Genomic DNA, 27278 nt, shown 5'->3' on the forward strand with positions numbered 1-27278 from the left:
CTGTGTGTGTAAAGTGGAGCTGTAACAGCAGTGCCATCCTCACAGGCTGCTGTAAAGACTAAGGTGTTAGTTTATTGGTACAGAGCACACAGAGTAAACACCGTGAAGGAACAAGGAAAGGCCACGTTGGTGCTTTACCTGATGAAACGTGTACTTGAACAAAAGCGTCAAAAACTCTACCACCGGGAACTGGGAGTAGGACTCGATTCTTCTCAGGTGAACACTTACAAAGAGCCGCAGAAAGTCAGTAAACTTCTCAATGTAGCTAGATAAGACAAGAAGACAAAAAGTGACCAAATGAACCTAGCCATCTTCCTCAGAAGAGAACTTAAATTCAACCCAAATTTCATTCAGTATAGAACTATACAGATTTATATATTTTTTCAGTTAAAAATATAAAGACCTACAACAATTACCTACAGGACAGGCAACCCTTCATTCCATTACCACCTGAAACATAGCAGAAAAGCAACTTTAATCCTTAGACACCATCCACCAAGGCTTGCTGTGAGCTAGTGCTCTATTGTTTCCTCACTCATTAGTATTAAGACTCAATTAGAATGAAAGGAAATGGTGCTCAGAAGTTGATGGCAGATTATTGTGTTATTCCAATCTTGCAAATCTAGGTCTGGTCTTCTGTACCAAGAGGCCAAAATATTAAAACAGGTTGTGCTACAGACATAACAACAAGGCTTCATGAGGGCGTGGCATCTAGGCAAAAGACATTCAGACCTACACCCTAACACTCAGGTCTCCCCCTCTGGCTCCTGGAGCCAGTGAAGCTTAGCACATCCCACTCCACCCTAAAAGTGATTTTCAGCTCTAAGAAGGAAGGCTGTTTAGAGCTGGCCAAGGCTCAAGGACAATTTAGTCTGACACTTCCATTTGACAGATGAAGCCCAGAGACGGGCCAAAGTCATTCCCAATCCAGGGCTCTTTCTTTTCACATCACAGTGAATCCCCAACTCATTTGTATTCACAAAATCATTTCACAGAGGAGTGTGGGTCACAGCTGCAAGGATAAAAGATTTTTGTTATTAAATACACAGCACATCATCACTCTCACATTTCAGAAACTGTCATTTTAAGCCCCTCGATACCAAAAGGTGATTAGAAAATGAGATGGACATACCTCCATAAATCACATTTCAGAGACCAACAAAAAAGTAAGAACATAATAGGCCTTAGCTAAAAATTAATGTCTAAAAGCAATTCTGAAACTCATACCTGCAAAAGCTGTTTTTTAAAACAGGTGTGAAATAATAAAGGTGAAAAGACAATTACTCCTCAGAGAGCAAAACTGGTCCAGAAATAAAATGTCCCATGCCATTCGCAGGACCTATCTCCACGAGGGTGGCCAACTGCCTGTATGACTTCTACTCAGCCAGCTCACAGATACATGAGCTTATTCTCAGCTTTTTTGAAAATATGTGATTTTGATCGGATAAAGAGAATGGCTATTTCTGTATACCAAGGAGTCAAACACTTGGAAACATGCACTAAATGGCTGAAAGACAGCAAAGTACAGGGAGACTGCTCTCTGATGTCTCCAATCACTAACCTCACAGGAGCAGACCCCTCATTCCTCACTCAACACGTTTATTACATTATATTTTTACATGATCTTCAAAGTCACCCAGTTTACTGCTCTTTAGTAAAATGCACTCAATTTCCTATCACCCATAAAAGACCAAAGAGAAGCATGGGTAAGATATCCAGCAATCTCAATTTTATTTTACTGTCCAACCCAATTTTTTAAAAATTACAAACAAGGCTGCTCAATATTTAAACTACAGGTTTGATTTCACCTCATTTTCTTTCCCTTGCCCACCTTCTGGTACAGGTGCTAATGAACAGTAGGAAGTTAGGAGGGGGAGGCAATAGAGGATGAGAGAAGCCAAGGACCCGGTTAAGCAGCTCCTAAACAACTGAGGATGGACAGAGCTGTTTAGAATTAGTACAAGGGACCCCAGAACCAGAAACAAGCACACAGCATTATTTATGTCACCTTTATGCCTCCAGGTACCTCTCAGCTTTCACAGGGCAAGAGGAAGCATAGGATTAAAATATGAAACCAAGAGCACAGAAGTTACATGGAACAAAATCAGTACACAGATAATCCATGAAGACATTTCTATACCATCTGGACTAAGGCATAACAGTGCATGGGACTGTGTTATGCCTCAAGGAAAAGTCAAAACAACTGATACTGATGGTTGGTACAAGCAGCTACATTTTATTAACATATGAAGACAAGACAGACTTTCTTAACCAAAACTAGAAAGGAGATGAAATTGTGTGAATACTAAAACCTTTGTGTTCTTATAGAAAGTTACCATTAAGTCATGAAAAAATATACCATACCATGAGTTTCTGTATTTATACAAAGCAAATGCCACACAAATCTTGTTTACAATGAACCAAACCAAAATAATCATACGTTATCAATTTTTTAAATAGAAACATTAAAAAAGTGTCTGATTTCAAAAGCATACAACTTTCTTCACTTTAGGCAATTACCTTTATATTCTGCTACTTTAAGAAAAAGGACATAGCTTAATTCTGTTATAGCTTAATAACAACACACAGTCCAAGGAAAACTCATTAAGATATTAACAACTTTTACTGTCAGGCAAGTTATATTTTCTAATTCAATACAATTTATCAGCTTGGATGTTTCTGAACAGTCAACAGGATTGTTCATAATATGTTTCCAATTTCCCTTGTGTTTATGCAGCAATGGCATCGGGTTAATGCAAGTTGTAAGATACATAAATGACATCATCTGCAAAGGAAATAAATAATGATCACTGCCTCTGACTACTGTGATGAAGTCATCTTTTAAAATATTTTCAGAAAAATGGGCCTGGGCAATCTTGGGCTCCATTCCAGGGAATCATAACAAAGCAAAATAGATGTGCTCCACATTAACTTGGACTCACATTACAATCTCTCCTATCATTTGATGAGCACCTGTCATTTGGGTAAAACTCACAATAATAGTAATCCTATACATTTACATTGCAAGATGTTCAGTTGGAAAAAGTCAAAGAGTAAAAACTGACAAGCAACACCCCGTGGGAAAGGGCGACTGTGACTCCTGTACCTCCCGGACCTCTTCTCCTGTTCTTGCCTACGCAGGAGCAGCAGAGTCAGTTCCTGTACCACCTCAGACCTGCAGGCAAAGAGTGAGGAAGAGGGGGAAGAGCGGTGGAGGGAAGACAGGAAATGGATGGGAAAGAAAAACAACAACCTACACCATCCACCATCACTTTTCACATCGTCTCATTGCCCTAGACCACCCTAGCCCTTCCAGCTCATCTGGGACTTACTGTACACACCTACCTTTCTGGTCCTCACCAGGAGCCCACATTCTGAAATCAAAGGGGATTACAGACACTGCGGCACAGCATGCTAAACAGCTAAGGCCCTTTCTCAGGACACAACCCACTCACACCTGTTTCCATTACCTCTCATCGAGCTCTTCTAGCCTGCTCTTCACTGTGTGGGCATTGCTATCCTTGGTGATTTTCTGCAGGAGGTAGAAAGTCTGCTGGAACATACGCAGTAAGTACTCCTCGAACTCCATAGGCACACAGTTCTTGGACATGAGTTCATTGATGCAGGACATGGCCAGGACCCCTAGCCGGCCGCGCTCCTGACCCAAAACACAGTTCTGGCTGCTACCATTCACTGATGCCATCTTTCTGGCCCGGATGTCACAGCCAAAGCGCGCAAAGTGGAAGATGGTGGTGAGGAGGGACGGGGTGATGCTGGCAGACAGAGGAATCCAACTGAAGAGGTGGGCCAGGCACTCCAAGGCCAGGGAACAGATATACTCACTCTCCACATCGAGGATGGGAATTGGCTGATTCAACAGTTTGGCTGAACTAGGACTTTGCAACAGGTTACTCAGTAAGTCACCTAAAAATTTAAAAAAGGTTTTTACAACATCCAGTATCAAATCTCTTAATAATCAATGAAAAACATGAAAGAAATGTGACCAGGCAGATAAAGACTACAAGAAGATGGTCATAATGTCTAATACCAAGGACGACTAAAATCTATTTCTACTTTAAACCTAAATCTATTTTAATGTACAAGAAAAATGCTGCACTGGGCACAGTGCACAGGCCTGTAATCCCAGCAGCTCATGAGACTGAGACAGGAGGATCACGAGTTCAAAGTCAGCCTCAGCAATGGTGAGACGCTAAGCAACTCAGTGAGACCCTGTCTCTAAATAACATGCAAAACAAGGCTGAGTACCCCTGAGTTCAATCCCCGGGGAAGGAAGGAAGAAAGGAAGGAAGGAGGGAGGGAGGAAGGAAGTGGGGGAAGGAAGGAGGGAAGGGAAAATGCTGCACATTAGTAAGTACCACCCCAATACAAAGACAGTCAATGCATGTTAAGAAATAATTTTCAGGAGAAGAAATACAAAAGGAAAACCAGCATACAGATAACAAATTAAAAATCAGAAAACACAAATTAAAAGGAAAGTGAGAAAAATAAGAATGTTGGAGAATGCTGAATTCAGAGGATGAGGAAGGGATAGAAGAATGTTCACTGGCAGGAGCATGGGCACTGTGTCAAGGGATCCCGCGCTTTGGAACCCTGGTGCATTCACGCCCATCACTTGGCCATTCCCCGTCTGGTGTGTTCCCAAAGCAACCCTCACCCAGCTCTGAGAGACAAGTAGAATCCTGGGGTGGGTGGGTAGTTACAGGCAATCTGGGCTCCTCCTTGGAGGGAGAACATAACATGCTGGGGATACAAAAAGGCAGCAGCCACAGCCAGGACCTTCAAAAGGGATTACTGAATAAAAAGCCAAACAGAATCGCAATATCACCACACCATCTATACAGTCAAATACAGAGACGCCATTAAAGTTTTACAAGAACATGTTGAGAGAGAGAGAGAGAGATATTAAAAGGGCTGTTCATTGTGGGAGAGGGGGACAGCAGAAGCGTGGTGAAACAGAATACATATGCCGCAACAAGATGTTCGTCCGTGTCCCCCCCCCCCCTTCCCGGTTATTTTGCTGCAGCCGGACTGCGGCATACATAAAAAAATAATGAGTGAGGTCTTACATCAATCAATGACACTCAAGTGCTATGAACTATGCAGTATGATTAAATTCACAATCTGCCCTTGTGACTTAAAATTTTAAATACAAGCATTACTACAAAGCCTCAGTTCTAAAGGGCTGGGTTTTTGGTTTCTGGTTTTTATGAGACAGGCTCCTGCTATATTGTCCAGGCTGGTCTCCAACTCCTGGGATTACAAAACCCTCCTAACTCCACCTCCCAAGTAGCTGGGACTACACGTGTTCTCCATAGCACCCAGCTCAAAGTTTGCTGTAGGGACCTGGGTGAACTCCAAGACCTTTCAGGGCCCACAAATAAACTTTTTTTTTTTTGGGGGGGGTGCGGGGGCTTGCAATAGATCAGCCCCAGGGCCTTTCAAAAGCCTAACGCCTGCACTTAATTAAATATGGAATCAAGACTAAAAAAAGAAATTATTCAAGGAAGCAATGGGTGATCTTTCACAACTTTCACAAGGAAGATGTCCCAAAATACATGGTCTTAAATTAATATCTGTAGTAAGAAGTGGGTTTTCATAATCTTTTCTTCTTAGAGATTTTCTTTCTTAAAGAAATGTATCCATGGAAAAAACACCTCAAGGTCGGCAATTCCTTCAGTTTAATGACTTCTGTTGAATCCAAGCAAAACTAAAATTTGTTTTTATTAAAAATAAAAATACGATATTATGCCACTGATATAATTTTTTATCTAATCTAATCTGTCTTTTCTGTGTCTGTGTATAGAGAAAAGTCTATAAAGATCACCAAATATAATTTAATGTTGATATTATTTCTGTATAGAATACCAGGTAAATTCTCACATTTTATACTTTATAGCAGGAGGTCTCAAATGTCTGGGTCTCAGAACACCTTCACAATCTTTTAAAAATTACTGAAGATCCCAAAGAGCTTTTATTTATGAGAGCTATTTCTCTCCATTGTTGTTGAGGTTTTTGTTTTTTGTTTTTCTGTGGTGCTGGGGATTGAACCCAGTGCCCTGTTCATTCAAGGCAAACACTCTACCAACTGAGCTATATCCCCAGTCCTATGAGGGCTATTTCTATTGATATTAGCTAACTGGAAATTAAAGTTGAGAACTTTTTAAATATTTAATTCACTTAAATAATAAACACATTAGCACAAATAACATTTTTAAATAAAAAATGAGTAAAAAATATTTTACCCCCAAAATTAGTAAGAGTAGTAGTATAATTTTTTACAGTTTTAGAAATTCCTTTAAAGAGACAGCTAGAATCTCACATCTGCTTCTGCATTTATCTGTTGCAATATATTGTTTTCATTGAAATATATGAAGATTCAGCTTCATATAGAGGTACAATTTAAAAAGATGCCTTTTCAGAAGACTGTGGTTACTCTTTAATATATCAAAAGTAACTTCTTTTTTAATATTTTTTTTTTTAGTTCTACTTCGACAGAATACCTTTATTTTATTTATTTATACGTGGTCTGAGGATCGAACTCAGAGCCTCACATGTGCTAGGCGAGCGCTCTACCACTGAGCCACAACCCCAACCCCCAAAGTAACTTCTTAATAGGCTCACATCCATGTAGAATCTGAACATTTTATTATTTTGTAGTAAGAGAATGGGACTAAATGACAATGTCTTAGGATTTCTGTGAATATACAACTGACCTGTGGGACCTTCCAAAAAAGGGGGAAGGGGGACCTCCAAAGGTGCCCAGACCTGTCAAGAACTTCTACTTTAGTTTTTAATATAAACAAGTAAGTTAACCTTTCTCAGTATGACCCTAATCTCCTCAGCCATTACATGAGGGCTGTTATTTTTTAATAACAGGACTTAATTTCCTAGTTAAAAGTAGATTTAAAAATTGTCCCTATTCTGTGGGCTCAGAAAAATTTTCTCAGGAAGGGATTTCTAATAGCTCCCATTTGTGTTATTATTTGCTTGGCCCGGCAGCCCCATGCTGACAACTTCACATGTGTTCTCATTCTCCTTTAATGCCAATCCTCATTTTAATAGCTGTAAGGTAAAAATTATTAATAGCTATGATTAGGAACTGTTAGGATAGCCTAGGCTTAGATGGATCAAGTGTTCCATCTAGTCCCTCGGCCAATAAGACAGAAAAATGAAACTGAAATCAGGTCTGGCTCCAAAGCCAATGTCCTTTCCAAAATACTTGTCAACTAGAAAGATTATTTACCTAGGAAAAAAAGAATAGCGAGAAAGGTAATAATACAGAAAAATATGCAGGATTTAAAATCATACATAAAATAAACTGTATATGCCATAACTGCAACTATATGCACAAGAACAAAGATACAATGGAATCATGCAAGGTAAAAAGGTAAAAATTGTTTAGATAGAGATGATCTGTGGTTTGTTTGCTTTCTTTTAATCCCCTCAAAAAAAAAAAAAAAAGGAACATTTTAACATGTTTCTCATCTAGGCCTCTCAGCAGCATCCCGGCCTCCGTGGCCTAGATGCCAGCAGCATTTCTCCAGTTGTGTTAACCAAAAACTTCTCCAGATGCCGTCAAATGTTCCCTGTGGGGCGAAACATCCCAGCTAAGAACCACTACTGTAACTGTAGCCTCAACTCAATAAAGTAAGGGAAGACTCTATTCAAGGAGCCCCTAGGAGAAGAACATGGGATCACAAGGAGTTGTGGGTGACCCTCCTGAGTCTCATCTTTCTACAGGTAGTTTATATGGGATAAGTGAAAAGATTTGCAAATGCGACTGGGAAGAGTCATCTGTCCAAACAGGAAGAGACACAGCCAACCGGCCGCAAAAGTGCAATAGGAAAGAACGGGCGTCCTGGGTGGGAAACACTATCCACATCTTCCTCCTCCATTCATCCTCAGAGGTAGTTAATCTCTTTTTACAGCTGAGGTCAGAGAAGGTAAAAGGATCAAATTAAGGTCACACAGTAAGTAGCAAGGCTAGGACTCAAACCAGGGGAAGGAGGATGCCACCAGAAGCAGTGATAGTGACTAAGAAGGCCAAAGTTAGGACACAGACTGTGTGCCCAGACTTTGGGACAATGTTCTAGCACTCACTCAGTCAGTTCCACCACTCACGAGACTTGTCATCTCCAGCAAGTTTCCCCCAGTTCCCTTGGTTGTAAATGAGAGAAGAACCACCAGCTGCTCCACAGCAGTCTGGGCAAGCACTGGAGGAGGCGCAGGAGGGGAGGCAATGACCTGGGGAACAACTGAGAAACGAACCATACGTGGCCTTCAAATCTTTTTCTACATCCAGGCCTAGAGTAGCTGTTGCGGGTCTTTCTTCTTTGACAGTGACAAACAGAAAATTATACCAAAAGAAAGGGCACGGGAGATGACTGATAAGTATACGGTACAGCACTGGGTACAATCCCCAGCACCCGGGGGTGGGGTAGGAGGACCAAAAGCCTGAGGAGGCTCCTAAATCTGACTGTGAGTGACAGACTCCAGGCAGAACAGTGTACATCCAGCAGGCACTGCCGATGGGGTGCGCTAAGGAATTAGTTTGGTTTATTTACTGGCATTGGAGTTTCTCAGAATGAATTTCCTCTACAAAATTGAGTTTATGGGGTTAAGAATGCTAAAGAAAGAGTTTTCAGGAAGTTTTACTTGGTGTCTTAAGTGCAAAAAAATAGTTGAGTAAAAGCAGCAAAATAAATGTTGATTAAATCATCAGCACTGTGCAAATAATGGAGCAAGCTCTGATGACCTCATGTACAATTACAAAGAGAAGAAACTTAACAAATGAACATGTAGTTCTTCAAAAACAAAAAAAGAGGAAGTAAACCAGCTTACTTAACTCCCTTCGATCCCCACTCCCCACCAAAAAAAGTCTCAATTTATTTAGCTTTTTCTCAAATACCAAAATTCAGGACTTCAAAAAAATGAATAGCATCTAAATGGCAATTCCCAAGAAGCAGGCACCAATGTGTTTAGGTTTTATAATACAAAGTGTCAGGTTACTTCACCTACACTCATAAGCATAACCTATGCAACTCATAAAACAGATAAGCACATATTTCTGAATTGTAAGATCTGATATTCCCCAACTGGACCCCAAGGAAAATCAAGTCTATCAGAATATAAATGGAGTTAGCTCCGAACATACCTGAACAAAGCCAAGTAAAACACAGCTCTTGGTAATGGAAAATGAGTTCAGAAAAACAATTAAATTTTACTGCAGTAAACAGCTGAGGCTAACTTAAACTAGACGCTAGACTAGTACTGCATTACCTGAAGACAAATCTAATTCCAAATAACTAATCTTTGCAATTAAATGACAAACTTAAAACTAGGCAAGCCAGGTGCAGTGGCACATGCCTGTAATCCCAGTGGCTTGGGAGGCCGAGGCAGGAGGATCATGAGTTCAAAGCCAGCCTCAGCAATGGTGAGGCACTAAGCAACTCAGTGAGACCCTGTCTCTGAACAAAATACAAAATAGGGCTGGGGATGTGGCTTAGTGGTTCAATTTCCCGGTAACTCCCCCCATATCCCCCCAAAAATAGTAGGCAAATAATAGGATGCCACAAAGTATCTGTCCAACCACAAAATCAAATCTATACATCATTTACAAATTTTTCTTTAATCCTTCAAACACTTCAAAATACAAATATGCTGAGCCACTTCAAACACCCAACTTTTATTGGGTTTGCCACCAAGTACAAATAAAGCTGAAATTCCCATGGGTTTTTAATATACTCTAGGACTCTCTTGTAATAGTTTTTAATCAAGTAGTCTAATAAATATCTAACAGTTTTTAATCCAAGTACGATAAATGCAATTTGAGATACAGTACTATCAGCAGCCTCAAAATTCATGGAATGTTTTCAATTCTCCAATAACTGAAAGAACTTCAATTTCTACATTATCAGCAACAGGCTATACAAAACAGCCTGAGCTTAGAGACGTCTGCATTCAACAGTCCATTTCCCTGGGGTAAGAGAGAAAGATGTGGAAATACTTCTCATTAGCCACATCAACTTTTACAGTAGAGGAAGAAATATGTGCCAATTCACAGGATGTACTTTACTTGAAAAGCATCTGTGATATTTAGTGTAAACAGAAGCATTTACAAACTAAAAGTTCCTGCTCATACACAATTTCCTCTTTCTATCCATCTTTGAAAGTACTCAATGGCTTCTGAAGCAGATATTTAGATGACTTTTGAAACAGATATAACTGTGGACAATTACTACCTACCCATGAAGTATTTAATAATCAATGCTAATACACCCAGGCTTGATTGAATTATTCTTAACCGATGTAAATTCACACTGACTACTGCACACTGCTCCCCAATCTATCCTGGCCAACATGACTTCTGCCCTGGTCCAAGGGGGAAGACAGTGCTCCATATTCCTATATCGTCCCCTTTGGGCTGCCTCCACCCTACAGAAGGGGGAGCAGATCTGTAAAGCCCTCAGGCTCATGTCAACCTCAGCACAAGCAACACAGCAATACAATTTGAGAAAAAGAGGAAAAACAAAGATGGCCACCAACTAGGAGGGGCAGCAGTTAAACCTGACAGAAACAGAGGTGAATGACAGAAGATCAGAGACGCCATGTGCATGATGGACAAGGAAGAAGTGCTTTTCAAAAATATTATATTAAACAGCACATGCACCTATAAAAACAGTAGAAAGCTAGCCACTCAGCGGGGGAAGAAAAACCAAAATAGCTTAGGAAAGAACAAGCATCTGTATGTGGCCCTGCGAGACGCCCGACCGTGTTTAAAGACAGAAATGCTGTAGCTGGACACAGCCCATACCACTTTCTCCTGAGGTCGGGGATGGTGGTGGAGTGGCAGCAGTAACACTGTGTTTGTCCCAGACAGTCTCCAAGATACCTATTAAAAAAAGAGAAGCTGAGTTTGAGATATAAAATCCAGCACATAAAAATCAAATTTTATTTAAAAAGTGATTTATTGAAGCCAGGCACAGTGACACAGGACTGTTATCCCAGTGACTTGGGAGGCTGCAGCAGAAGGATCATAAACTTGAGGCCAGCCTCAGCAACTTAGACCCTGCCTCAAAATAAAAAATAAAAAAGGGCTAGGGATGTAGCGCAGTGGTAAAGCACCCCTGGGTTAAATCCTCAGGACTAAAATTTTTTTTTTACAAAAAGTTATTTATTGTGATTTATTGATACCTTTATAATCAACCATCAGTGTTTAAACAGCCAGCTCTCAGCCACATGGCCCCTCTAGCTAATGGCTGCACCTCTGCTTCACCTCCAGCTGCCTTCTGGAAGAGCCGCGGTCCTCATTCAGTATCTCTGCTGCTTCACCGACCTGGCCGTGTGGCCCTCCCCACTGTCTCCCCCAGCTCTGCTCGTGCCCAGGCCAGCTGGCTGCTGTGTCCTCTCGGGGCTGCTTTAAACCTCATCCTCCTTCACAACTCCATGGTGTTCTGGGCGCTGCCCAAACTCTTCTCTGAGCCCCACGATGCCATCCTTTTCTGGATTTTCTTGGTTTCTTTAAATAAGACTCCACCTCTTTCACCATCTCTACGATGCTCTGCCATCCATCACGTAACTACCTGTCTTTCTCAGCTTCTCTCTTTTGGCCCTCTTTCCTCTCCTTTCACCCTCTCAGCTGGAGTAGCTCACCCACAGCCACGGCTTCAACAAAACCCTGTGGAGTTTCTCAGGCCAAAACTCATCCCAAACTATATTCACCAACTCCCAGTCCTGACAGGAATTTAGAAAAAGGCCAGCCATTCACTCACAGTCCTGCAGGTCCATCTGCTTCCTGGATGTCCCAGATTCAATTTTTCTTCCCTCCCCAAACCTGTCACTAATCCTCATACGTTCCTCACCTACAAACAGGCCTCTGCTCACCCCTCTGGCCCAGCCCACACGCACACATGCACTGCCCAGACCACCTGCTGTTCCTTAAACAGGTGTCCTCTTTCTTTCTCAACTTCTGTCCTGCACTCCTCTTCCAAATCCCAAGTTGACCTTTCCTCCAGGCGAACCTGGCTGGCCCTCAGAATTCCACTCAGCTGTTACCTTCTCCAGGAAGACTTCCTGCCTGCTCAGTGGTGCCTGCAGATGGAACACACCTCTTCACCCCAAGACACTGTTTTACTGTCTGTTTCCTTGCCTCTCCCCAATGAGGGCAAGAACTTCTTATTCTCTGTCTACCTACAGAACCTGGCACAAGAGATTTTCATAGACGCTTATGAAAATATTTTGTCCCCACAATATCAATCCATGTTACAACATGGATAAATCTTGAAAAGATGTTAAATGAGAGAAACCTGACACAAAAAGACACAAAAAGTTGTATATTATGATTCTATTTTAAGAAAAGTCTAAGATAGGCAAATCCACACACAGATAGGAGATTCTTGGTTTCCAGGGAATGGGAAGAGGGACCAGGGAGTGGCTACTGATGGGTACAGGGTGTCTTTCTGGGATGAGGAAACTGTTCTGCAGTTAGTGGTGATAGGCTGCACAACCTATGAGTATATGAAAACCACTTGACTGCTGCATTTTAAAGTGATGAAAGTTATGAAATGTGAATTATATCTCAAGTCTTAAAATAGTTAAAATGCTGGTAGGCACAGGACACAGAGCTATTAATATGAGGTCCCTAACTATCAACTGAGCACCTAGTGTGCTCTGAGTGGATGGTCTACGCTTGAGCTTCCACCTGGGATCTAGGGAAATGTTGAGGGGAAAATGATAAGTTCACTCTCAATCACAGTGTCAATAATTTAAGTGCCCACACATGCCAAGCACTTAAGAGGACATAGGAAAGAAAGAAATCCTAAATATACAGAAAACCTAGAGCAGAGGAGTTGGAGACTAGATCTCTTCTGACTACAGCACTCCTTCAAGTAGTGAGCCTGGCCCCGGACACTCGGGACCTGGGCTGGCACAGCACACCCCCCGCACACTGAGCAGGCACCGGCCGTTGGAACCCCTGAGCTCTACTCTCCCTGCACCCGCCTGCCTCACTGGGTGGCTTGCTTCCTGTTTACTCTCATCCTTCACATGTCATGAAGCTCTAACTGAACAGACAAGGTGAGAAGCTACATACACCTCAGGGTACGGAGGCTGATTCCACGTCTCATCTCACCTCCCAACAAAGAATGGGAAATTTTCATAGACTTATTCCTGCAAATTCTCCTGATCTTAAATTCAAATCATTTTAAATAAAGTGCTTGCCACCCACCTTACACTACAGTATCAGTATTTCAATCAAATTCCATGACTTGGACTCTACCTTGCTAGTCACAGGAATGGTGAGGATCAGTCAAGACTATAAGAAAATTAAGTTACAAATCTATTTGTAGTCCTAACCTGTGCCAGACACTGGGCTGGGAGAGTAGCACTATATTCTTTACACTTTTATGCTCAGTTCAGGAACAGTTCAAAAGGCCTGAGTTCTGCCTATCTTGGCAGACCCCTGTCCATGGGTGCCAAACTGCTCACCTGTCAGGAGCCCGAGCACCGTCTGCACCTGGTCTAGCAGCAGCTTCCGCAACTCCTCCTTCCGAGCCACGCTAAGATCCTCACGGGGACAAGCTAGCTCTTCCGAAGTTGTCTTCAACATGATCAGCCCAAGGGGGGTTGTCACAGGTGACTGGATCAACTAGTAAGAAAAAACAAATTCTGAGCAGCGTCTGGCACAAAGAGGACTTCATAGCACCAAACCTGGGTAGTATCTTTGTACATGTTTGATCTTACATGAATAGGCTACATAAATCAACACTACAAAAACAATTTAAGAACAATTTATATAGCCTTACTAACCATTCAAAATATATTCTTATCAACCTGGGCGTGTAGCTCAGTAGTAGACCATGCAAAGCCCTGGGTTCAATACCCAGTACCGCAAAAACAAACATAAAAAAATTGTCTTACTTTTTTCCCCCATAGCTTTATTGAAGTAAAATTGAAGTACAATAAAATGAAAAAAAAAAAATTCCCTTACTTTAAGTACAAAAATCTAATACCATGAACTTAAAAACTAGACAACCAGACAGTATGCTCTCACATATATAACATGACAATTTTTGTACAAGTTCCGACTCCCAACAGAGCCTTGTTACTCTTTGCCTAATGACCTAATTACACACACACACACACACACACACACACACGGAGCACACAGAGTACTGACATCTCCTTCAAGGACAGACCACATACTCTACAGTGGTCTTATAAGATTACAACAGAGCTGAAAAATTCCTATCATCCTGCATTTTTACTGCATATTTTCAATGTTAAATACACTAAAAATACACAAACATCCACCACTGTGTTAACAGTGCCTACAGTATTTGGGAGTCTAGTATCAGGCTGCACAGGTTTGCAACAAGCAGCAACAAGTCACACCACACAGCCAGATGTGTAGTAGGCTACACCACCCAGTGGTGTGTAAGACACACTAACAATGCATTTTTCATAATGTGCCTGTTGTTAAGTGGCACATCACTGTTTATATTAGTGGTAACTATATTTTGCATTAGTGATTAAAATATGTGTAAATTAATTTGTGCTTTCTTTTCAACATCCAGGTTGTTAAGTAAACTTTACATTCTTAAGCTTTGCATGCTTCAGGAAAATTCAAGATTAAACATGGCAAAGCAGCAACACACATATGTGTCATTAAACTATGATTATGGTTAGTTATAGTTTTGCAAATAATTATGTAGGGAATTAAGTTGCTTTTTCTATATTCTACCATAAGTCTAATTAAATAAAAGATAGAAAAAAAGGTCACATATCTTCCTAAAAATTTTCACAAAATTCAGAACACTATTATTGTGTTTATTTCCTAGTTTCCAGAAATGATCAAAGTAAGCTCAAGTTGCCACTCACGTTCTCTGCTGAGTTATATCTACAATCTATTAAAAGCAAACAATTTAAGGAGAACTTCACTTTTCCTTTAGTCATCATGAACTTTACATGTGGTTCATTCCCTGGCACACATAAGTTCTTTACTCAAGCTACGAAACATAGGCTCAGGAAGTGCACCCACAAACCAGATGTTCTTCATTCAAAAACTGCAGGGGCACCTTCCTTTCCCTTGAAAACTCTTCCCATCACATCTAAGGAAAATCTCATCTCCAAAAAGTAGGAAAAGCACTCTCCAGAGGAACCATAAGAAAACTCCACCTGCTCACAAAGACAGCACCCTGTGAGGCCAGCAACCACCAGCCGTGTGCTACAGCTCTGTGACAGGCAGCTCTGTGGAGTGCTACCACCTCTGCAATTTTTCTCTTCATTTTCCTACAAAGCTGAACTATTTCTAACACTAACTTAAAATCAAATCACACACTAGAGTAACAGGAAACCTGCCCCTACACATTTTTCACCATGGAGTAGAACTGGCCCTCTTCAGGAGACCTCTGGGTTACCAATCTCTGCTCCAGATAAAAGCTGCCATTCCTTTCCCCTTTATTTCCTTTCTCTTCTTCCTCTTTTGGCCCTACTTTCCCCCAAGCCCTCAGCCCTACTTTCTGAGCTGGGAAGGACTTGTGTTGCCAACTGCTTCCTTTGGCACTTCCTTTGTCCTATAGACAGTTAATGCTTCTGTGCTCCTGGGGAGAGAGAAAAGAAAATCCTACAAAATGGGAAATGTACCATAAAGCTCTCCCTTCTCTCATCATTTAGGGGAAGGAAGAGGCAAGGCAAGAAGCCTGATGAAAAAACAGTCATTCTTCTTCCTGGTTGCTTCCTGGTTTTGGTTGCTATTGTTTCGGTTTTTGTGGGTTTAGGGTTTTTTGTTTTTATTGGGGAGGGGGGGCAGTACTGGGAATCAAACCTGGGGCCTCAAACATGCTAGAAAAAGTCATTCTTTACTTAAAAAAAAAAGAACTTGAGTACTGTGTAAATTTTCTTCTCATTAACTTTATATCCAAAAAACTTTATTAAAATGCTTCCCTTCGTCATCTTCACATATATAATTTAAGCTCACAATACTGTAATCTCTGCAACTGATTTTTTTTAAGAGAGAGAGAGAATTTTTTAATATTTATTTTTTAGTTTTCGGCGGACACAACATCTTTGTTTGTATGTGGTGCTGAGGATGGAACCCGGCCGCACGCATGCCAGGCGAGCGCGCTACCGCTTGAGCCACATCCCCAGCCCTCTGCAACTGATTTTTAACAAGTAAGTATGTTTAGGGAAGATCAAGATCAGATTTCTAGTGAACTTCTAAAAGGTTTAACAGTTTTGATTACACAACCAGAAACAAACAGAAGAGCGAGCTATTCTTTCCTGTGCTGCTTGTTCCTTAATTATCTGTACCCAGGCACAATGTGACCAGAGGTTTGGTTGGCCTCTGCAGATTTCTGGAATCTTGAGAACAGATTCTAGAAAGGTGTCCTGTGTGTGCTGGTGCAGGGGGTGGGATGGGGAGGAGAACTGAGGTCAGTTCCAACTTCAATTACTTCCTTCTCCAGTGGCCTAGAAACAATATAACCAACCCACATAAGTTTTGATGCTGTGACCCTGAATCAACTCTCTGCCTGGTATTATATTTGCCACAATTATAACACACTGCACAGATTCCCAGTCTAGTGTCAAGAGTTTCTTAAAAAGACAAATCTAGGCACCTAGGCTGCAAACAGAACACAGCAGAAAAGAGCCAAAAAACCTCTTATATGTTTTACTCTCAGGATCCTGTCAGAGTTAGCTCTGTTCTAGAACCAGTTTGCTCTTGTTTACCAGTAACTAGAGAAAAGGTTTAATTTATTATCATTATCAGAACTGTCAGCAACTGAGCATGCATCATTCCTGACCTGGCTTCCATACACTGACTTGACTGCATGGATAAATTAGAAGTAGGAAATAATATAATTACAAAGGATTTTAAACACTGCTTAGTCTAGCCCTTTCACTTTACAAAGAAGAAAACGGAGGCTCGGGGTTGCTGCAGTCGGAGATGACTTACACAGCAAAGGACAAGGAACTCATCCCTCGGCCTCCCGGTCCAGTGTTCCCTCCACAATCTGTGGTTTCAAAGTCATGAAGGCTTCAGGCAAAAGGAGCTGTTTTTGAACAAGTACGAAGTGGGTAATTGCGGAGCACAAAACACAACCAATCTTTCTAAACCTCTATGAGTGTTTCAACTAAAAATGTTCTTTTAGATTCTCATATGTTAGAAATAATTAGGCTTCAAGAGCAGACAGGACCAGCAACTTGTGATCCTTGTGCCTCAGACTCCCAAGTTCAATGTCAGCAACCCAGCAACTCAGCAAGGCCCTCAGTAACTTAATGAGAGTCCCTGTCTCAAAATTTCAAAATTAATAAAAGGGCTGTGGATGTGGCTCAGTGGTTGAGTACCCCTAGGTTTAATCCCTGGTTATGAAAAAAGAGAGAAAGAGAGAGAAAGAAAAGACAGGATATTATGCTCCAGGCTTCATCCACAGAACCAATCCCACCAGGGCAGAAACAGCTCCTCCTAGCAGGCCACCACCAGGATTCAGGTCTCCACCTGACATTCCTCGCTGCTTCTCCAAGACATAGACAAACCAGGAGTCAACTCACTTAAGATGCCCAGCAGGCTTCCTTGGCTCCCCCCTAGGAGCCATGAAGTTACCATACTGTCCTCAACTGGGCAGGAAGGCAAGTGTAGCAGCCAGGACCTTGTCACCTACCTCCAGCACTCCGGGCTCTCCAGCGTCCCACTATTCGGCAGGGTCCTGGCACTTGCGATTCCTTCTGCTCCTAACACTATTCCCCTAGATACCCACATGGCCCACTCCAACACTTCCGCTCAGGTTTCTACTCAACTGTGTGTCCAAGAGCATCCCATCTAAATAACACCCCGAGAGTCTCTTCACCCACCCTGGATTCAGTTTTCTTCACGATACTTATAACTACCTCACGGTATTCACTTGCTATGGTTTGCTGCAGTCCCCACCTCAAAAATCTAAACTCCCTAATGGCAAGTACTTCAAATGAAGCACCCCCTTTGTCACAGTTCCTGAGGTTGAAGTTACCCATAGTCAACCATGGTCTAAAAAAATTAAACAGAAATTCCAGAAACAAACAGCTAAGTTTTAAACAATAAGCCCTCCTGAGTCATGTGATAAATCTCGGAATTAGATATGAGTCCTCCCTTGTCCAGTGTATCCCATTAGGCAGAGTAGCCACCTCAGTCAGCAGATCAACAGTCTTGGAACTTCAGTGATGTTCAAAGAACCCTTATTTCAACCTTTATTTCACTTATTAGTGAAATAAGGTGCAAGGACAGTACACTTCTCTTAGACATATCTGCCAAAGAGAAAGAAGCTCCCTGGAATACAACCCGAGAGCCTGCGTCTAATAGAAGAAAAAGCAGGCCCTAATCTTCATCCTGTGGGATGAGGACCCAACTTCCTTAATAAGACTCTTGTGGCACAAGAATTAAAATCAAGAATCAATAAATGGGATGGACTCAACTAAAAAGTTTCTTCTTAGCAAAAGAAACAATCTGTGAGGTGAATAGAGAGCCTACATCCTGGGAGCAAATTTTTACCCCTCACACATCAGATAGAGCACTAATCTCTAGACTATACAAAGAACTCAAAAAGCTAAGCACCGAAAAAACCAATAACCCAATCAACAAATGGGCCAAGGACCTGAACAGATACTTCTCAGAAGAGGATATTCAATCAATCAACAAATATATGAAAAATGTCCATCATCTCTAGCAATTAGAGAAATGCAAATCAAAACTACTCTAAGATACCATCTCATTCCAGTCAGAATGGCAGCTATTATGAAGACAAACAACATTAAGTGTTGGCGAGGATGTGGGGAAAAAGGCACACTCATACATTGCTGGTGGGACTGCAAATTGGTGCAGCCAATATGGAAAGCAGTTTGGAGTTTCCTTGGAAATGTGGGAATGGAACCACCATTTGACCCAGCTATCCCTCTTCTTGGACTATTGCCGCAGACTGGCTGGGCACAAATCACGAGCCACTGAAGCAGGAACAAACTTTATTTCTGAACTCCACCAGCACACTCCACATACACTCCCCCCACCCCCCAATGCCGCGTGCTCCTCCAGGAACCAGCAACCGGAAATATCCCTCCTCCGGCACTTCCCCAACCAATGGGAACTCTCCGGGAATCCCTGTGAGAGCTCAAGCGGAACTCAACAGGAACTCCGCCAGAACTCAAAAGTCATCATCTTAATGGCTCGCTAGCGTCACCTCTCAACCACTACTTCTGGCAAAAATGCCATGCGTCATCCCGACTCAGATGTGACCCTCAACAGACTATACCCAAAGGACTTAAAAACAGCATACTACAGGGACACAGCCACATCAATGTTTATAGCAGCACAATTCACAATAGCTGAACTGTGGAGCCAACCTAGATGCCCTTCAGTAGATGAATGGATAGAAAAAATGTGGCATATATAATCAATGGAATTTTGCTCAGCAATAAAAGAGAATATTGCAGGTAAATGGATGGCATTGGAGAAGATAATGCTAAGTAAAGTTAGTCAATTCCAAAAAAACAAATGCCGAATGTTTTCTTTGATATAAGGAAACTGATTCATAGTGGAATAGGGAGAGAGAGCATGGGAGGAATAGACGAACTCTAGACAGGGCAGAGGGGTAAGAGGGGAAGGGGGGGCATGGGGAAATTAATGATGGTTGAATGTGATGATCATTATTATCCAAAGTACATGTATGAAGACACAAATTGGTGTGAGTATACTATGTATACAACCAGAGATATGAAAAATTGAGCTCTATATACATAATAAGAATTCTAATGCATTCTACTGCTATAAATAAATAAATAAATAAGTTTTAAAAAAAGAAAACGTAGAAGTATAGGAAGATTCTGATGGGGAAGAGACCACATAATTTTTTTACAATACATTGTTATAACTGCTCTATTTTATTATTAGTTATTGTTACTCATCTCTTGCTGTACCTGATTTATAAATTAAACCTTCTCATAAGCATGTGTGTAGAGGAATACACACAGTAACATCTAGGGCCTAATACTACCAGTGATTCAACCTTTCCTTAGGAACCTTGGGTCATATCCCAAGAATAAAGGGGAAGACTACATCTATTCATTACTATACTCCTACCACATACTTGGTTAGCACATGGCAGGTCTCAATAAGCAGTTTTCTGAATAAGTGCATCACTCTTCTGTGCATTATAATCCAACAAGTCTCAAGGTAAACGAATCATATAGAACAAAACAAAACTAAATAAAGAATTCTCAGGTCACTCTTGAGGCAATCTAAGAGAAGCCATAATGGATACCAAATGTTTTTAAATTGATGCATCATTCAAATGATTTGGAGGGAAAGCAGGAAAACATCAGAAAAAGATAGTGTTCTGGGCCAGGCGCAGTGGCGCATGCCTGTAACCCCAGTGGTTCAGGAGGCAGAGGCAGGAGGATCACAAGTTCAAAACCAGAATCAGCAAAAACAAGGTTCTAAGCAACTCCGTAAGACCCTGTCTCTAAATAAAATACAAAATAGGGCTGGGAGGGCTGGGAATATAGCTCACTTGATAGAGTACTTGCATGTGAACATGCACAAGACCCTGGGTTTAATCCCTAGCACCAAAGACACACACACACACACACACACACACACACACACAAAAAAAAAGGGCTGGAGATGTTCAGTGGTTGAGTGCCTCTGAATTCAATCCCGGATAACCTCTTCCCCCCCACACCCCACCACCACCACCCCGCCCAAAAAAAGACAGCATTCTGAAAAATCCCAACCTACAGGCACTCAGATCACAGCCAATTTTCAAAGGATTTTATTTCTATAAAAGCACCTAGTGTCCATTTCCTGTATACCCAATACTGTCTTAATAACATGAAAATGTTTCCATCTTGATCACATGATTCAAATAAACAATAGTATCTCCCTTAGCTTTTAGGGCCCACCCATTCCCTAACAGCTTCTAATCCTGCCTATAACCACACCTCTCTCCTAAACCCCAGATCTTCATTTCCTAGATATCACATAGAACAACAACAAAAAAAAGCACCTTTTTTGTTATTTTATTTAAAATACACAAATCTTACATGTACTTTCTGTCAAACAGAAGTTACCATCTTCTACCCAAAACTATTCCCTTTCCTTCATTCTTGGCCTGGAAAACCTTGTCAGACTCCAACAGCAGCCTTACAGGTCCCCTTCCTTCTTGCCTCCCCTCTATGGGAGCATCATCATTCCAATGTGAAAATGTGTCTGTTTTTTCCCCCTCTCATCAACTCCCAAGAAAGAACTATGAATTAAACATTGAAACCCCACCACTGCCTCCCCAGCTCACCCCTAAGCCCAGCAACACTGAGCCTATGTGCCCTGACAGCTCTGCACTCTGCGTGTGCTTCTACTATAGTAAGGACACCATTGTCAATGGTTAACTGTTCACACAGCTATTTTCCCACTAATTTCAGAAACTACAGAAGCCCTCATCTTCACACCCCAACACCTACAATAACTCACAGACTGAACCCAATTTCACCAGAGGTTAACAAAGTGGTGGGGTTTCTTCCCCATTCCTCCATTACAGAAAGTGACGACATGTCTCAGGAATATAAAGTTAAGTGAATGCAATAATCCTGCAATAACCTCAGGACTGAAGTCCCATGTCACTGATCTTAAAACAGTGTTCCTCAAGGGAAAGAAACAATAACTTCTGCAAACAAATAATTGACAGGATAAATTTTCCTCAGGAATATCCTTACCTGTAAAATATTAGTAAAAAAGTCATGGTAGAACATGGGCCAATCCTGACGTCCTATATCAACAATAACTTTGCAGAGTTTGTTCCGGATAAAGTAAGGTAAGGTTTTATGGTGAGCCAAAAGGAGTTTGGGCAGGCAGCTGCGGATTTCCATCTTATCCTGAGATGGGACCCCAAGCCACATTTTATTGATCAGATTCTGAAAAACAAACATACATCTTTTAAATTAATGATCTACATGCAAAAATAACTAGTTCACTTCCAAAAAAAATCCTAATGGTTTGAGGCATTTGGCAAAAAGAGCAACAAAAATATTAAAATCCTATGATATAACAACCACGTTCCTAGGAAAACCTGCTAAATAATCTAATAAAAACAAAGGGGTGGGCTGGGGATGTGGCTCAAGCAGTAGTGCGCTCGCCTGGCATGCGTGTGGCTCAGGTTCGATCCTCAGCACCACATACAAACAAAGATGTTGTGTCCGCAGAGAACTAAAAAATAAATATTAAAAAAATTCTCTCTCTCTCTCTCTCCCTCTAAAAAGAAAAAAGGCTGTAATATGTACAAAAAATTTTCTATTATACCATTGACTCTAATGGCCACCCCAAAATAATGACAATTAAACCACTGTTCAAAACTAGTGATGAATAATGGTACAACCATCTCTGAGAATATAACATGGTGGCAGTAGCAGGCAGATAGCTTAACTAACATGATTATTACATTTTTTAAGTGCACTGGAAGAAAGTTAATATAAAATGAAACCTTTGTGGCGGGGGATAATGATATTGGGGGCCTCATTTCTCCTCTAATAATGTTCTTCTCTAGTTATTTTTCTCTTTTAAATAATAATAGGGAGGGGAAAGGTACATGTCATTAAACACAACTTAGGTCAACAATACAGTCAACCACCCATCTGATCTGTCTGGTGTCAAGGACAGAAAGGTGCCTCAGAACACCAGGTATCTAGACAGAGGCAGTGTGTGGGACAAAGTCCCTGGGCTGAGTTCCCACTAGTCACCTGGTACATTAAAGCTAAAGTCTAGTCCCAATAACATGGCAAAGTGACTACAGCAAACATTTCAGAAAAGTGTGAAATTATCTGACAACTTACCTCAAAAACCGTTAAACTGTACATCATTACATAGTCATTCCTTGTGCTGGAGAGAAAATAGAGGCAGAATCTCCAGGCTCCTATTTGCTGGGCAAAGTTATTAAGAAGCTCCTCTGGAAAAGTTAAAAAGCAACAAAAGAAAGTTTATAAAAACACATGCAATTAACAGAAGGCTGGGCTTTTTTATATTTTTAAATGTGCTTCTTCATTTAAATGGCATCAAAAACAACCACAAAACCCAGCTAATTCTCAAGATAGAACAGATGATGCAATATTTTTCTGACTCTGCGGTAACCATCAATGCAGTGTTCTCAGCCATCAAAAAGCCAGTAACTTTACTGTGAATTCTTTTTGAGGTAGAGAAATTCTCACTGTTAAAGTTCTTACTTAAGCTCAGCTGTAGATGGCAAGTCATAAGACTGTCATTTCACCTTCTTAAAAATTATGGCTTGTTTCCTCACATTTGAGCTATTATGGATTTCCCAACCGCTCCTCTATAAATCTTCAGTAAAGTCTACATTGTTCACATGCTCATACAAAATGAGAAGAAAAAAAAAGATTAAGACCTTACAAAGACGACAGAAAAAAAATTTAAGTGAATTCAAGTTGGCTAACTCTCTTTATTTGGGTCAGTTTTATTTTTTAAAAAATCACACACACACACCAAAAAAAAAAAAAAAAAAAAAAAATCTGAGAGTTAACAATTATGAGAGCTGCCAGGAGCAGCGTGTCCACACTCTGAATCAGTTGGCAATGGTTCTCCTGCTTAGGCTGTTGCCAGCATCAGCCAAAATCCAGGAGACAGCAAGCACTGGGAGACTTTCACCATGTTTCTAGACATGCTGCCCCTCAGTCACCTTGACCTGCTGCACAGGCAGTGAAATATAACCCAAAAAGGCCACAACGCTGAGATTCTAGGAAGGCTGTGGAAAGGCAGAACGCTTTCCAATCTACGCACTGCTCTGCTAGTCCCCGACCATCTAGGCTAAATGCAATAAGGCAGTCTCATTAAAACTCCGTAAAAGGAAACGGATGCCTGTCCTACTAACTGAGCAGAAGTCTCTATGAATCCCAGAGGTGAAGTCAAATCAGACAGAATGAGCTGTGGCTGTACCTGAGGCACAGATCCTGCCACAAATTTACTGAATCTGACCCCAAGCGAGTCAGTGCTCCTTGATGCTTCCATTTCCTATACTGTTAAAAGGACCAGATGCCCTCTCAAGGTCCCCTCTAACAGCTCTGTCACCCTCTAGGCACTAGTAACTCACCTTTGCTGGAGGAAGGGGAAGCCCTTTTAAGAAAAGACTTCCTTCCTTTCTCCCACCTTGCTAGGAATAGAGCCTTTAGATCCTAAGACAACAGAAAAGAAGCAAATGGCTATAGACCACACACTCAAAGCTACAAAGACTGGGTACAAAGAGAACTGAAAGAAGACATGCCCACTGTGTAGAGCCAAACCTCCGGATTCCCCTCAGACTCCATTTAATTAGACACTGGAGCATCTGGTTATTTAGAGCTATTTTAAAATCAAATTCAAACATGAACATGTTATAGAAGGTTACACTTTTAATTCATGAATACACAAGGTGAGCAACTTAATTTGCAAACCAAAATTTTTAAAAAAGAGCATTTCAATCATAAGCTTTAAAAAAAAAAAAAAAAAAACCTTCAAAGAAATGAGAATCTGGAACACAGTAAACTAATGTGAGGGAAAGTTCCTCCTCCTCCTTTGGTAAAAATCCCAGCTCGTATTTTCACTGAAAGTGTAAGGCATTTGGTAGCATAAAACTAGCCAGTGGTCCACTTAGCAGCAAGAAGAGGGTCTGCCCACCTGGATAAGAGCAATCAGAGAAGCAAGAGGGGCAGAGCGGGTGGGGATCAGTATGTCAGTGACTCCTTCTTCATAAATGCTCTGATGATGCACAGCGTACTCCCTCAGGAAGAAAAACATGCAGGGGGCAGGCCCAAAAGACACCTTCAAGTTTAAAACTGAAAGAGAAGCAGCATCTCCTCAGGAGCCAATGTGATGTTTAAAACATGTGCAGGGGAAATGGGCGGCAGCCAGAGGTCTTCTGGCCACCTGGAAAAATCTGAACCACAAATGAGCTCTGTGTCAAAGATGGACTCAACCATGAGATTTAATTGGCCAAAATGATTAGAGAAACCAATGAAGACAGGGCCTAGGAGTCACAGAAAGAGACCTCCAAGGAGGTGGAAGCAATGAATACAAGATTAGTACAAAGCAGACACCCAAGAGAAAAGCCTGCAGGTTTAGACAGAGAAAAGCATTTTCTATTCAATTTAGTGAAAATTTGGGGGGGAAAAGACTATTCCAGCACCACAATACAGCATGCCCCTAATGCAGAATCTGACACTTGAATGCAGTTTCTATTTCATAGTATGCTTTAATTAATATTGTTTGTGTGAATGAATATAAAAATCAAAAGTGGGTTCCAGAACATGCTGAGGCCCCAGAAGACTTGAAGTGATTACACCTACATCTCTTTGTTGTTTGAAGCCCTTAGTTCCTAAAAATTTGCAGAATGAAAAAGATAATAGCAGAGATAAGAAAAAGCTGAAGCCCCCAAAGCAATACCAGGTAAGGGATTCAGATCACACTTCAGTGAATTCTCACGTTTATTTTAATCAACAGTTGCAGGCTTCTTTTAAAAGTTCAACAACATTGTTGAAATTAGGAATAAAGTGGGAGAGAAGTTTTACACTTGACCAATGGAAAGAAAATCCATTGACGCCTGGCTTGGTGGTGCACACCTATAATCCCAACAACTCCAGAGGCCGAAGTATCACAAGTTCAAGGCCAGCATCAGCAACTTAGTGAGACCCTATCTCAAAAAATAAAAAGGGTTGGGGATGTTTCTCAGCCATAGAGAACCCGCAAAAAAGAAAAAGAAAATCCTTCACTATGCCCTTGTAACTAGGTTTGCAGACCTCACCAGCCACACAAGAGAATCAGAGAAAAAGAGAAATGATTCAAGGGAAAAGAAGCAGGCTTGAGCAGCCAAGGCACCAACTCCTTCCTCCCCACTTATTGTAAACAATTCCTCACAGCACAATACTTCACTTACCTATCTCACGTTTTCTTTCATTGGTTGTACAATCATGGAAAAATTCTGTCATCAAACTTTCCAATGCCCTGAGGGAGGCTTCTTCAGATGCCTGACAAAAGAATTTGAAAAAACATCAATAAACTATATCTTCAGTTCTACTGTTCTCATTTCCTTCCAGGTCACACTCAATAGCAAGAGCAATTTACTTCCTCAAAACATTTGGGTTCAACATTCTTCAAATATGTGGTATAAGCCAGAAAAATTAAAGGGAATTTCCCAGCTGGCTTGAAACACAAGTTTTTGTATCCTCTAGAAATTCATGCTACTGTGTAATTTTTAATTATTTATGTTAAAGAAAAGGGAACAAATAAGTCAATTCCGGAATGATATTGAAGAAAATCAACAGTCCCTGACTCTGCCTGAATAGGCAGATTGAAGAGATTCAGGGAGACTTGGAGACTCTCCTTCCACAATATACTTGCTCCATGTCTGAATCATCACCTATTTTGATTCACAGGAATTGTTTTGCACTGCCTCATGGATCCCTGGGGTTACTAAAGATGCTTTAGGAGTCATGCATACAGACAGCTCTCAATCTTGCATGAGCAGCCAACGGAGAGCAGGTGCATGCAGCTCAGAGCCAAGCTGAGCAGAGACCACACCTCCAAACCACAGACCCACAGAGAACCGGACTCCCAGAACTCCCCAGGCTGAGAAAGGAGAAGGTACCGAGGCCCCCAGTGCTCATCCTCTCCCTCTTCCATATGGAGTCCCCAAAACCCACTTCCTTTTCACTGATAAGTAGGAGAACAAACAGCTGTTGCAGCAATGAACTTGAGTCAAAACTTCACACACCTGTTTGCAAAACAGTGAGCACTCTCAGACCAGGATCCTTGTTGGCCTTAACCTACCCCTGAGGGGATCAAGAGCCTAAGGCACTACTGATTTTTGAATTATGTCTTAATTCCTTTCTTCATATCCCTTCCTCCCCCAGAGCCCCTCTATTAACCCCAGAGTGAGAGCTGACTATAAAAACTGCATTTTAAAACAACAGGCCCACATTCAAATGTGTTCCATGTCAAACTGTATTAGAAAGGCCTCCAACTAGTAGATTACTTTAGTGGAGACTGAGGACTCGGCAATCACCAGCACTTCCCAGGATGAGTACCAATTAAGAAACTAACCCAGGCTTGCACAAGCACATCCACATCAACCAGTACATACACGTTCACGACCTAGAGCATGGGCCATGTTTAAGCAGTGCCAGGCACAGCTGTCCCCCTCAGACTATCCACAGTGTGATGGCTACACAATGACAACTAAACTCCAACCTGCTGAGTACTG

At 41.4% G+C, this 27278-nt stretch overlaps 1 protein-coding gene across 3 annotated transcripts in view; it reads right to left on the reverse strand.

Annotated features, from left to right (window-relative positions):
• The window catches only part of XPO6 (exportin 6), a 107882-nt gene that overhangs the window by 48158 nt on the left and 32446 nt on the right, over positions 1–27278 (reverse strand). For 2 of the 3 annotated variants that reach the window (XM_081299170.1, XM_081299169.1), the window contains exons 2-8: positions 25953–26043; positions 22867–22979; positions 21754–21951; positions 13507–13666; positions 10835–10912; positions 3471–3924; positions 139–265 (exon numbers count right to left, since the gene is read on the reverse strand). In XM_081299170.1, the coding sequence (XP_081155296.1) occupies positions 139–265; positions 3471–3924; positions 10835–10912; positions 13507–13666; positions 21754–21951; positions 22867–22979; positions 25953–26043 (1221 nt within the window). Of the gene's footprint in view, positions 1–138; positions 266–3470; positions 3925–10834; positions 10913–13506; positions 13667–21753; positions 21952–22866; positions 22980–25952; positions 26044–27278 lie in introns of those variants that run through there. The other variant, XM_081299171.1, reaches the window with a different exon arrangement.

This window comes from Spermophilus citellus (assembly GCF_964194105.1).
Source record: "Spermophilus citellus genome assembly, chromosome: 6".
NCBI lineage: Eukaryota > Metazoa > Chordata > Mammalia > Rodentia > Sciuridae > Spermophilus > Spermophilus citellus.